This window comes from Podarcis erhardii (assembly GCF_964252035.2).
Source record: "Podarcis erhardii genome assembly, chromosome: 14".
In the NCBI taxonomy this organism is placed as follows: Eukaryota; Metazoa; Chordata; class Lepidosauria; order Squamata; family Lacertidae; genus Podarcis; species Podarcis erhardii.
In genome coordinates, this window is record NC_138503.1 from 45119170 (window position 1) to 45131240 (window position 12071).

Sequence of the window (12071 nt, forward strand, 5' to 3'; positions counted from 1 at the left end):
GAGCTGATAAGCAGCTGCCCTGAACACAGAAGTGACCTGCGCCTCCATGGACAGCTGTGAATCCAAAATGATTCCCAGGCTGCGCACATGGTCCTTCAGTGGGACAGTTACTCCACATGCATAATTTTGATTTGCATGTTAACATGTGTAAAGTCCTGGGAACTTGATGCAATGCAACAGGATGGGAGCTCAGTACAGAACATTTCGGCTGTGTTTGTAGCCCCCCTAATTTAAAGGCCCTTGGGGAGGAAGCTGTTCACAGCACGGGAGCCCTGCCCAGGTTTTTGTGTTCCTTCCGCAGACACAATCATGAGGTCTAGGAACCTGAAAAGTGTTGTGGTTTGGTTTGGCATTGACTAAGACTCTTACGTTCAGCACACATCTAGAGTTGTGGACATACTGAAGAAATACCGTATTTTTTGCCCTATAGGGCGCACCTAGTTTTTTTTGGGGGGGGGGAATAAAAAAAAAATTATTCCCCTCCCAGGCGTGGGGCTGGGGCGGGGGAAGCCTGAGCTTCCCCCGACCCCAGCCCCCAGAACAGGCTGCTATCCACAAGCCTTGGGAGCCCGGCGGGAGTTCCCCTTGGGAGTTCCCGCTGGGAACTCCCAAGGCTTGCGGAGAGCTGCCTGAAACCTGGGGCGCACTGCTCAGCGCGCTCCAGGCTTTGGGATGCAGGCTGCTATCCGCGAGCCTGGGGAGCCCAGCGGAACTCCCGCTGGCTCCCAAGGCTTGCGGATGGCTTTCGCCCCATAGGATGCACACACATTTCCCCTTCATTTTTGGAGGGGGAAAAGTGTATCCTATAGGGCGAAAAATACGGTACAACCTGTGCCATTAATAATGATTGTGCAACCCGTACAGTATAAGCTAAGCTATCCAGTTCTTTATGCTTAAGCCAAGAAATTGTTTCTATAACTACATTTAGCACTAATAGTCACATTAATGGCTCGAGACTACTGAGGAAGCCCAGAAAACTCTGCTCAGGGAGTGGGCTATCAGCCAACCCCAATAAATTGGCCGTGTCGGGGGCAAAATAGCAGCTCTTCAACTTTATGGACTGCTAGGGCGAAACGGAGATAGAACGCTGTCACCCTGTCTTCCATCTGCACTTCACAGCTACTGGGAATATCATTGAACCTACCTACCTTCTTCTTGAACTTACCTAAAAAACAAGAAAAAACAAAAATTGAGTCAAGAAGTTGTAAGAACTTAGTAAAAACTGATACTGCAAGTTCACTTTATTTTAGATAGCTTTTAGATAGCACTTTGCAAGTAATTGTCTTATTCTCACAAATTTGAAAAATGGTGAAAAATCGTTTTTGAACAAGAATATTAATTGAGTGAATAATTGTCGCCTATGTGCTGTATGAGTTGCACAAACCAAGTTGTGGGCATGGCAGCAGAAAGCCTTCACAGTTCCAGCTGCATGCTCTTCAAACATATGACTAAAACTGTGCACAAATGTGCCTTTAAATAATCTTCGTTAAAATTTTTAACGGAGGGAAGTCTCCCTATTTGATCCAGAGAAAGGAGGGTTAACCAATCTCTTCCTCTTAACAGACGTGAAGCCGTCCAACGTCCTTATCAATAAACAGGGACATGTCAAAATGTGTGACTTCGGGATCAGTGGATACTTGGTAGATTCCGTGGCGAAGACCCTGGATGCTGGTTGCAAACCTTATATGGCGGTGAGTTTTTGATCAGTTGTTTGGGGCGCACCGCCCTTCTCTTGTGTCCCAGCCCCCCTCTGTTCAATCAATCAGTTTTTTGTGATCAGCCTCCAGGAAGAAACATGCACAATTATTTATTTGTTGGTTCGTTTGTTTCCTACATCCGAGGATCACAGGGTGGTGTACAATATAAAAACACAAAAATACATGACCTAGTAACAAATGTAAACAATAACCACTCACCAGTATAAGAGGCTATAGATTGTTTAATTAGCCCAAAGGCCTGGGAGAAGAGGAATGCTTTCGTCTGGTGTTTAAATGAAGGCACCAGACAAGCCTCCTTGGGAAGAGCATCCCACAAGTGGGCAGCCACCACAGAAAAGGCCCCGCTCTCATGTTTCCGCCCTCCGGACCTCTTGCAGGGTAGGCACACAAAGAAGGGCCGCAGGTGATGACTGCAGGGTCCAGGTGGGTTCATATGGGGAGAGGTGGTCCTTGAGGTATTGCGATCCTGAGCTGTTTATACAATAATACCAGGCCCTGGGATCTTCAGATAAAGGGTGGTAATATAAATTGTATCAATAATGGGAAGCCAGACTGATAAAATTACTAATAACAGTCTTAGGCAGGCATGGAAAACAAAATTTATAAGTTTGCTCAAATGAACTCTGGTGAGTTTCACATGCGCAATATTTAGCTGCTCTGGAAGAAAGAGATGGATGTGTTCTTATCTGAAAGGACCCCCCAAAAAGCATAAAATGCATTTGATCATCCTGGGAATTTCTGTAAAGTGAGTTCAAGTACAAATCTTACGTAAATTCCAGGAAGAGAAGTGGTGCTTAAGTGCATGGGTTGTCAAGTTCTACTGTGGTTTTATCATTTGTTGGGAGCTGCCCAGAGTAGCTGGGGCAACCCAGTCTGATGGGTGGCATAAAAATTATTATAATTGTAGTAATAATTATTATTAGTGTGCCTCTCTGGATTCACAGAAACGCTTACATTGACAATAGGGGGCTTCTTTGAACTTCCTCTCCAAAAGTGCATTTAACGGTGCCAGAATAAATGCCCCGTGATGTTCAAAGAGCACACAAAGAACCCACTTCCTCCTCCTTGGTCGCTTCAACAGAATGAGTGTCACTTGGCTGAGAACCCTTTCCAGGCTCCCTTTGGGTGAATGGGTGGGAGGGTATACAGTGGTACCTCGGGTTACAGACGCTTCAGGTTACAGACTCCGCTAACCCAGAAATAGTACCTCAGGTTAAGAACTTTGCTTCAGGATGAGAACAGAAATCGCGCAGCAGTGGCGGGAGGCCCCATTAGCTAAAGTGGTACCTCAGGTTAAGAACAGTTTCAGGTTAAGGATCGACCTCCAGAACGAATTAAGTTCTTAACCTGAGGTACCACTGTAGTGTTTGTCCACACGTCATTCCACTTTGTTAGTTGTTCTGTGATGCTTCCCCAGATGTGAATGGGCACGATTGCTGCCTGGAGGATAGCTCTTGTGCTCTTGTAGGGCAAAGCAAAACGTATCTGGATATTTGCAGTATTAAAAAACCCCCACAGGATTTCAGCAGGAATTTACAGTGGTACCTTGAATTACGAACTTAATTTGTTCTGGAAGTCCGTTCTTAACCTGAGGCGCGCATTCCCTAGATAGGCCTCCTGCGACCCCGGAAGCGGATTGTGTTTGTATCCCGGGGCAAAGTTCGCAACCCGGGACACCTACTTCCGGGTTTGTGGAGTTCGTAACCCGAAGCAGTTGTAAGCAGGGCTGTTCGTAACCTGAGGTAGCACTGTACGTAATGTGCAGTGTGTCTGCCCTGAAATTTCTGCAGGCGCAAACAGTATATTTATATCTTGCCCTACCTGCAAGGAACTTGGGGGAATGGTTCTTCGCCTCCCCTTTTTGTCCTTAAAACGACCGTGCAGGGTAGTTTGCGGCTGAGAGAAGGAGTGGCCTGGCTCAAGGTGAGCTTTCGTGGCCAGGCAGGGACTTGAATCCAGCTTTCCGTAGCTCAGCCACCAGACTGTGCCAACCCTTTTCGATACCTTTCCTTTGCAGCCAGAGAGAATAAACCCTGAGCTGAACCAGCAGGGGTACAATGTGAAATCGGACGTCTGGAGCCTGGGCATCACCTTGGTAAGAAATCTACTCAGAAGTGTGTCTGTGTGTAAAGGGACCAGTAATTTTGTGGGTTTAAGAATTCAACAGTTAGGAAACACGTGAACACTGTTGGGGATCTATGAAATATATTGCATGAGATATTGTCACCTTGTTGTGGGGCTTGCCCCAATCTAGAATAGACATATGGAACTCCCTGCTACCAGGTGCAAGGGTGTGTATTGGTATAAAGGTAAAGGGACCCCTGACCATTAGGTCCAGTCGTGGTCGACTCTGGGGTTGCGGCACTCATCTCACTTTATTGGCCAAGGGAGCCGGTGTACAGCTTCCGGGTCATGTGGCCAGCATGACGAAGCCGCTTCTGGCAAACCAGAGCAGCGCACGGAAATGCCATTTACCTTCCCGCTGGAGCGGTACCTATTTATCTACTTGCACTTTGACGTGCTTTTGAACTGCTAGGTTGGCAGGAGCAGGGACCGAGCAACGCGAGCTCACCCTGTCACGGGGATTTGAACCGCCGACCTTCTGATTGGCAAGTCCTAGGCTCTGTGGTTTAACCCACAGCACCACCCGTGTCCCTGTGTATTAGTGTACTTAGCTTTAAAAGAGGATTAAAAAAAAAAATCACAGGGAGAGTTTCATCAGTGGCTACTGGGTGTGATAGCTAAATAGAGCCTCCTTGTTCCAAGGCAGGATACCTCCAAATAAGAAATGTCAGGGATGTAGGACGATGAAGCTGTTGCCTTCAGGCTTTCTGGTTGGCCACTGCAGCAAGCAAAAACACTGGACCAGGTAGAAGTTCCGTTTGACCAGGAAGGGCTCTCTGTTTATGTTCTGTTCTGGTCTCTCCCTCTCAGATTGAAATGGCCATTCTCCGATTCCCGTACGAATCCTGGGGCACCCCTTTCCAGCAGCTGAAGCAAGTGGTGGAAGAGCCCTCGCCTCAGCTGCCTGCGGAGCACTTCTCACAGAACTTTGTGGACTTCACAGCCCAGTGGTAGGTGCCCTTCCCATCCAGGCTGCCATCTTGTCTCCCAGAATGCACTGCACCGGAGGTGATCCATTTCCCTGGAGCACAGTGCTTCAAAACACCCCTAGCTTTGCATGCAGAACGTCCCTGGCAGCATCTCCCAAGTTGGTTTTTATCGAAGTAGGTTTTACCCTCGGGCATTTTAATCTGGTTTAGGAGCCCCTTGGCTGTTGGTGGTTTTAGGCAATACAGCTTCACCACCTGAGCTTTGCTGCTGGAGTGATTTGTAGGAAGAGGAACTTCATTTTCCCACTGTCTGTTATTAGCAGCTTGCAGTGAACTTCACCAGCATGTGAAATTCCTGGGAGAAGCATCTCTGGGTTCATGTGGATGATGCATGGGCAAGCCTGTGCCTTGGAAACGAGGTGCATCTGCCAACTCTCACCACCGCCACTCCCAGCCCAGATTTACCCCTGTAGTCACATGTAGCAATAAGTAAACAAACAAACCCTGTGTTGCAAAATGTGGCTCGGCAATATCAAAAACAACATGATGGCCAGAAACATTTACAGTATAGAAAACTTTATGGAATAATGCAAAACATCAACATTATCAAACTGATGAAGAACTGAATGAAACAGTAGTTGCTATCCGGAAACACTTTTCAGCAGAGTTCAGATTTGGACATTTGCTGATCATACAAAGCTTTACAAGCTTGATCTCTGCTGGGTAAAATCTGGCACCGTGACTTATTCAAGTACTTTTAGAGACTTCAGTTTGATAATTTTGATGTTCTGTGTTATTCCATAAAGTTTTCTATATTGTAATTGTTTCTGGCCATCGTGCTGCTTTTGATGTTACTGAGTCACACGGTAGCAAGCCGATACCCTTAAGTATGGCAAATCCAGAAATTTGCACTCTTGCAGCTCTGCAGAAGGCAAAAGCGGAGAAAGCAATTTTGTAGGAACAGGTGAGACTGTCCCTGATGAATCTGGGCAGCTGAAATGTATGCAAATTGAAATTATAATGTGTAATTAAAAGGCAACATAAAAGCTGCCTACAACAAGAGCAGAATACTGGGACCTGCCCCCACCCCCATTTTTTTATTAAAAAAACCATTTGATGAGTAAAATATGATGCAAACTATTGTTGTTTTTACCTTTTTCAAACATAACCTTTATTAATGTTATGCAGTAATAATATAGATTGGGAGGAATGAAAGCTTCACACAGCACTTGAGTTTCTTCTGGGTCTTGGTAGGATGAATTAAATCACCAAAACATATATTACACATAACCATATATATATATCACAAAACTCTATTTACATAAAACAACCTGATGAATATTCAGGACTATATTAAAATGCCACACAAATAAAACCAATGGCTTCATTACTATGAAAACGTTACATTTTATGTTTACTTCCTTCATAGCAACATAATGCCTATCCAGCTTTCCTCTAAAGTTCTTAACATTTTGTACAACCGACCTCTTAACTCTCACAAATTTTCTCTTACAATTTCCTTGTTTTTCGTTCTCAGTTTGAGGAAGAATCCTGCCGAACGATTGAGTTACGTGGAACTCATGGTGAGTCTCTCTTCTTCCTTCCTTCCTTCTCCAAATTTGGTTAAGAGTTATGTGGTGCCAGCAATTGATAGAATTGTAGAATTGGAAGGGACCACGGGAGTCATCAGTAATAATAATAATAAATAATTTTATTTATATATATATATTTTTTTTATAAATATTTATTAAAGTTTTTAAATATAAATGCACAAATAATAAACAGTCTTACTTCTATCACAGACATAATTTCATCACTTCTTTGGACTTCCTCACGTCTCCCGCTCCCATTTACATCGTTAAAAGTTTTTTCCAAACAAATTATCAACTTGTTTACAATCTCATGTCCACTCATTCAAATATAATCTAGCACTTCTTCCAAAAAATTTTATATTTTCTTTAGTCTCACTTATCATCAAATTTCAAATCTAATTTAGTGGTGGCCAGTTTTTTATAATCTAGCAATAAAATTACAGTAAAAACATTATTGGGGGGGGGGGGACCAATTTAAAATACAGGTTAAAATGCAATTTGAAATGCAGCCTCATTTTAAAAGTAGCCCATAGATCAAAAACCATAAGGGGAGGGAAACATAAGGGTCAGACTGAGTCCAAACCAAAGGCCAGGCGGAACAGCTCTGTCTTGCAGGCCCTGCGGAAAGATGTCAAGTCCCGCAGGGCCCTAGTCTCTTGTGACAGAGCGTTCCACCAAGTTGGGGCCAGTACTGAAAAGGCCCTGGGCCTAGCTGAGACCAATCTAACCACCTTGCAACCTGGGACCTCCAAAATGTTGTCATTTGTGGACCTTAAGGTCTTCCGCGGGGCATACCAGGAGAGGCGATCCCGTAGGTCCAACCCCTTGCAATGCAGGAATCTTTTGCCCAACGTGGGCTTCAAATCCGTGATCCTGAGTCTCATGTTCCACCTACTGAGCTATCCAGGAAATGACTGCCCTTCACTGGAGGATTTTAAACAGAGTTTGGACGGCCATCTTATCAGGGACTCTTTAGTGTGTGATTCCTTCATTGCAGGGGGCTGGACCAGATATCCTTTGGGGGTGCCTTCCATGTCCACAATTCTATGACTGCCTCTTCCTTTGCTCCTTGTGCAAGATGAGACCTCTTCTCTCGTCTCAAACTGAAACCCTTCTCCTTTCCCAACAGGCCCACCCGTTCTTCAGTATGCACGACACCCGCGAGACTGATATGGTCTCCTTCGTCACAGAAATCCTAGGAGATGACTCCTAAAAGTCCCACGGAACTTCGCCATCGGAACAAAAGAACCAGCTCTGCCTTCTCCTGGCAGGGAGAGAAAACAGAATAAGGATTTTTATAGCACCAACTGTGGTTTGCACAAAAGAGAATGAATGTCTTCGCTGCTTCCTCCCCATCCCACCCCAAATAATTTTTCTCTTCCCTCCCACCCCCTTTCTCAGCATCATGCTGGACTTAGAGCGATTTTATTATTATTATTTAACAAGAGGCCTCTATGAATGACATGTTTTTGACACGTAGACGTCTTCGATCCCAACTGTAGCCACGCACAATCTGCTTAAGGGTTGAAGGGCGCTCAAGACAACGCCCCCTCGGGTGGGTTTTGAGAAAAGCACGTTGTGTTACTTTTAAAACCAGGCGCCTTTTTGAAATGCAGCTCTGTGTGTGTGTGTGTACGTACGTGTGTGTGTGTGTGTGTGTGTGTGTGTGTGTGTGTGTGTGTCTTTGAGCATGTGTACTTTTGCTTGGAGAGATCTGAGCCCATCTGAAACTGCATACAAAATCACAGCAGCCACAGAAGTGCCACCTGTCGCAGGTTAACCAGCAGACCTGTGGGGCTGGTTGTTTTTTGGGTGGTGTCACGTCATCTTGCAAGTGGCAGATTGCATTAAAATAATAATAAAAAGCTCAGTAGATCATGAGGCTCTTAATCTCAGGGTCGTGGGTTTGAGCCTTGCGTTGGCAAAAGATTCCTGCATTGCAGGGGGTTGGACTAGATGCCTCTCGTGGTCCCTTCCAACTCTGTGATCTGATATCTATGAGCTGAACCCACACCCCAGTTACTCCCTGCATGTAGAAAACTAGCTCTTAGAGCAGAATGGAAGAGTTATTTAAATGTTCTCCACTATGGAAGTCTGGGAAGGACTCTCACCTATAATTCTGTTTTTAACATGACTCTTAGTTTTGTTATCGCCCCCAAACCATTTACTCATTTAACAGCCGTTTTTCTTAGGCCTAAACAGACGTCTCCTTCACTTTTCCACAGCTAAATGTAATATATTATCAGTTTCTTTTAAATGCTCTGTCCAGTCACAGTTGTGTGGCAAAATCAGTAGACACACACATACACAAACCCCTCTTTAAACACAAGCAGAGTCTCGCCCTCTCCAAAGTTGTTCTGGAAGCAGTGATTGAGTTGAGCTGCCATCTCTCTGCTGACCTAAGACCACAGGTGCATCCTGTTGTTGGACTGCCATACCCATCATCCCCTCACCCGTTGGCCATGTTCTCTGCTGGGGTTGATGGGATTGCTAGTTGAGCAACGCTTTGAACACCACGTGTTTCCCACTCCTGCTATAGAAAGAGTCCCAAGGACAGGCAGGCAGTTCATAGCCATATTTAACGTAGTGGAGGGAAGAATCTAACGTCCAGATTTATCTAACAAATCCCCAGATCTTTCTTTCTTTCCTTTTTAATGAAAAGAGCAGTTGAATGAGTCTATATGTATTGGGGTGGGGCGTGTGGACACTTTCTCTGCTCTCCCCCCCCAAAAAAAGTTTACACACACAAACCAGCTTCAGTACCACCCAGCCAGTCGGCGACAATGGGAGTTGTAGTCTTAATAAGACTTTTTAAAAAATCCATAGACACTTTTTCATCTGTGACACATTGCAGGGTAGAAGCATCCATGTCGATTTCCCCACCACGGGGACAAGCAGACTTGCTTTTTCTGTCATGCCAGCTAATGCCTGCACATGGGGAAGTTGTGAGTCAGGTTGTCCAGTGTTGGGTGTGCTAAATGGCAGTCCCTATCTGGGATTTCTCAGGCAGTGCCCGTTTCCATTCCTACCTGGAAATGCTGCAATTTGAACCTGGTACCTTCTGCATGCGAAAGCCAGGTGCTCTACCACTGAGCTAGGGACCGCCTCCTTTTGCTCATCTGCCTCATCCTCTCGGAAAAGGTGCTTACCAACACAGTTGACACTTGTTTCTAAGTCATACTCTAATGCCCTGCCCACGACCGACAAAAGGGAAGCATTTACCTGTGATATTATATAGCCCCACTTGGTTTCTGTGGATTATGTCTCTCTCCCCTCTCCTAAACACACGTCCAAGTCATATCTATTATTATCTTCCTTCTTTCTAATATATTTGTACATATAAATTATATTTTGAAAACTCAGCATTATGCCCAGGTGGGAATAGGTTTGGCAAAACAACCAGCAGTTTCAGTTAGACCAACCAGCCTTAGGGAGTGTTGGCGAAGCGTTGTGGTTCAAAGGGGGGGAAAAACAAGCCACCTAATTTTTAACGGGTCCTTTTTAAGAAGCATCCCTGGATTCTTAAAAGCATGCCTTGGGTCTTCAAAAGTGGCCACCTCCTTTGGAGAAATTAGGTTTCCCTCCTTCCCACCCCCAACCCCAATAATGTTCCTAAAAGTTCTCTGCCTTAACTACTTTCGTAATTCTGTGGAATAAGGTCCAGGGTTCTGGAACCATAGGAATGCAAGCAAGATCAGGCCAAAGCTCCATCACTGACCAAACACATCCCTGCGGGAAACCTGCAAGTGGGGAGCTAAGGGCCCTCGACTCCTGTTAGGACCGGTCCTGCCATTTGGCAGAGTGAAGTGTCTGCCTCAGGCTACATCTTCCGAGGGGCTGGGAGCAGCTACAGAGTGGTACCCGCATGTCTCCTAAGCTAGCAAGCTGATTTGGGGGGCAGTTGAAGCAGTTCCATCACCGGCCCCATTTGTTCTATACATTTGAAGTAGCCTTCTCCTACTTTAAACAGTGCCAGAAACTGCTGAGAGCTGTTGGGAGAACCCCATTCAACTCGCAGAGTCCCTTGGGGAAGAGGGATTGGCTGCTAAAGAGCTCATGGGAATTGTAGCTTCTGCATGTGGTGGGTGTGGAGTTACCTTTGGCCTTCCAGTTGTTGCTGACCTACAACTCCTGGGATCAGTGGCCTCGCCGGGGCTGATGGGAGTTGTATTTCAGCAAAGGTTCCCCACGTCTGGTATATGGAATGGGTGAGGAGAGGTGGCGCCACCTGCTTTCACGCTGGCAACAATGCCCTCACTGGCTGCGTTGTCTTTCCACACCTGGGCTTCAGTAGCCATGCCGCAACTGAAAGTGGAGGTGGTATATTGCCATCATGGCTCCTATTACTTTGCCCAACCTCCCTTCTTGTAGCCACCAAAGCCAGCGGCTATTGCGTTAGCAACCTCCTTAAATTAAATAGGTGTCGTATGATCAAGTTCGTTCTTTTGTCTGTCCCGAAAAACCCATGCCTTCACCATTTTTAATGTTTTTGTTTTTTTTAAATGATGAATCACTTTCCATTTTTCTCCCTTCATCTCTTCCTAAGGCAAAGTGCTGCACTTTTGTCATGGGTTAGCCCTGCAAGTGTTGTGTGGCAGGTTTGTGGAATTGCAGGTGTTATATAATTTTTATCACTCGTCTTTATTTTTAACGTTGCGGTTGTACTTTTCTGGAAAATATCCTCCTCTTCCTTCAAAGCTTCTGTGAATTATTATTTTTTTAACAGCATGGTTTTGGATTTTTAGCCTCTTTTTCTCCACTTTTATATCCCCCCCCCCTTTTCCAATAAAAACCTCGTTTGAAAAAGCAAGAGTGACTCCATTTTGAACACCCAATAAACAAAATGGCCGCTTCCCCACTAGAGAGAATCCAGGCCAAGGGGCTAAATGCAGCCCATGTGCCCCCTCTGTCCTGGCCATGCCCATAACTGACCTTACCTCACACAATTGTTGAGTGGTTTTTGCCTGACTGGAATGTGTCCTAATAATGCCTCTCGCTTGCCTGGATGGTGAATGGTGTGTGTGTGTGTGTGTGTGTGTGTGTGTGTGTGTGTGTGTGTAGAAATTAGCCTACTGTATGTAGGTAAAATTCACATTCAGCATTTGCCTCTGGCCCTGCCTGCTCCCGGAATGTGGCCCACCAAAGGTTGCGCACTACGGAATGTGGCCCTCAGCCTGAAAATGCTTTCCTGTCCTTGTTACATGAGCTGGAACTATGTGGAGCCAGAGAGAACCTTCTGGGTTGATCTTAGTTTAGAGAGAACCACATACCTCTCTCTAAACTACACTGCAGCTTGCTTGCTTTTTCCCCTCCGCTTCCCCTACCCTGCCTGGGTCCTTTCCAAAAAAGGCTCACCGGTGGGGATGGAAAATGGTTTTGTATCTAGGAAAGGACTAGATGCTTTTATGAATTGGAAGACTGTATATAACAACGAACTTGGTCATTGGTTTTCAATAAAATAAGCCACCCAACCCGGTTTCTTCTGTGCTTTATTTCTTAAAGGTAAAGGGACCCCTGATCATTAGGTCCAGTCGTGACCGACTCTGGGGTTGCGGCGCTCATCTCGCTTTATTGGCCGAGGGAGCCGACGTTTGTCCACAGACAGTTTTTCTGGGTCATGTGGCCAGCATGACTAAGCCGCTTCTGGTGAACCAGAGCAGCGCACGGAAACGCCGTTTACCTTCCCGCCGGAGCGGTACCTATTTATC

General features: G+C 45.6%; 1 protein-coding gene across 4 annotated transcripts in view; it reads left to right on the forward strand.

Annotated features, from left to right (window-relative positions):
- MAP2K3 (mitogen-activated protein kinase kinase 3) overlaps positions 1 to 11834 on the forward strand; it is a 69503-nt gene extending 57669 nt beyond the window's left edge. For 3 of the 4 annotated variants that reach the window (XM_081839990.1, XM_081839991.1, XM_081839989.1), the window contains exons 9-13: positions 1564 to 1691; positions 3736 to 3813; positions 4653 to 4792; positions 6309 to 6354; positions 7493 to 11834. In XM_081839990.1, the coding sequence (XP_081696116.1) occupies positions 1564 to 1691; positions 3736 to 3813; positions 4653 to 4792; positions 6309 to 6354; positions 7493 to 7576 (476 nt within the window). In that variant the 3' untranslated portion in view covers positions 7577 to 11834. The remainder of the gene's footprint in view (positions 1 to 1563; positions 1692 to 3735; positions 3814 to 4652; positions 4793 to 6308; positions 6355 to 7492) is intronic. The other variant, XR_014151059.1, reaches the window with a different exon arrangement.
- Positions 11835 to 12071: the final 237 nt, after the last annotated feature.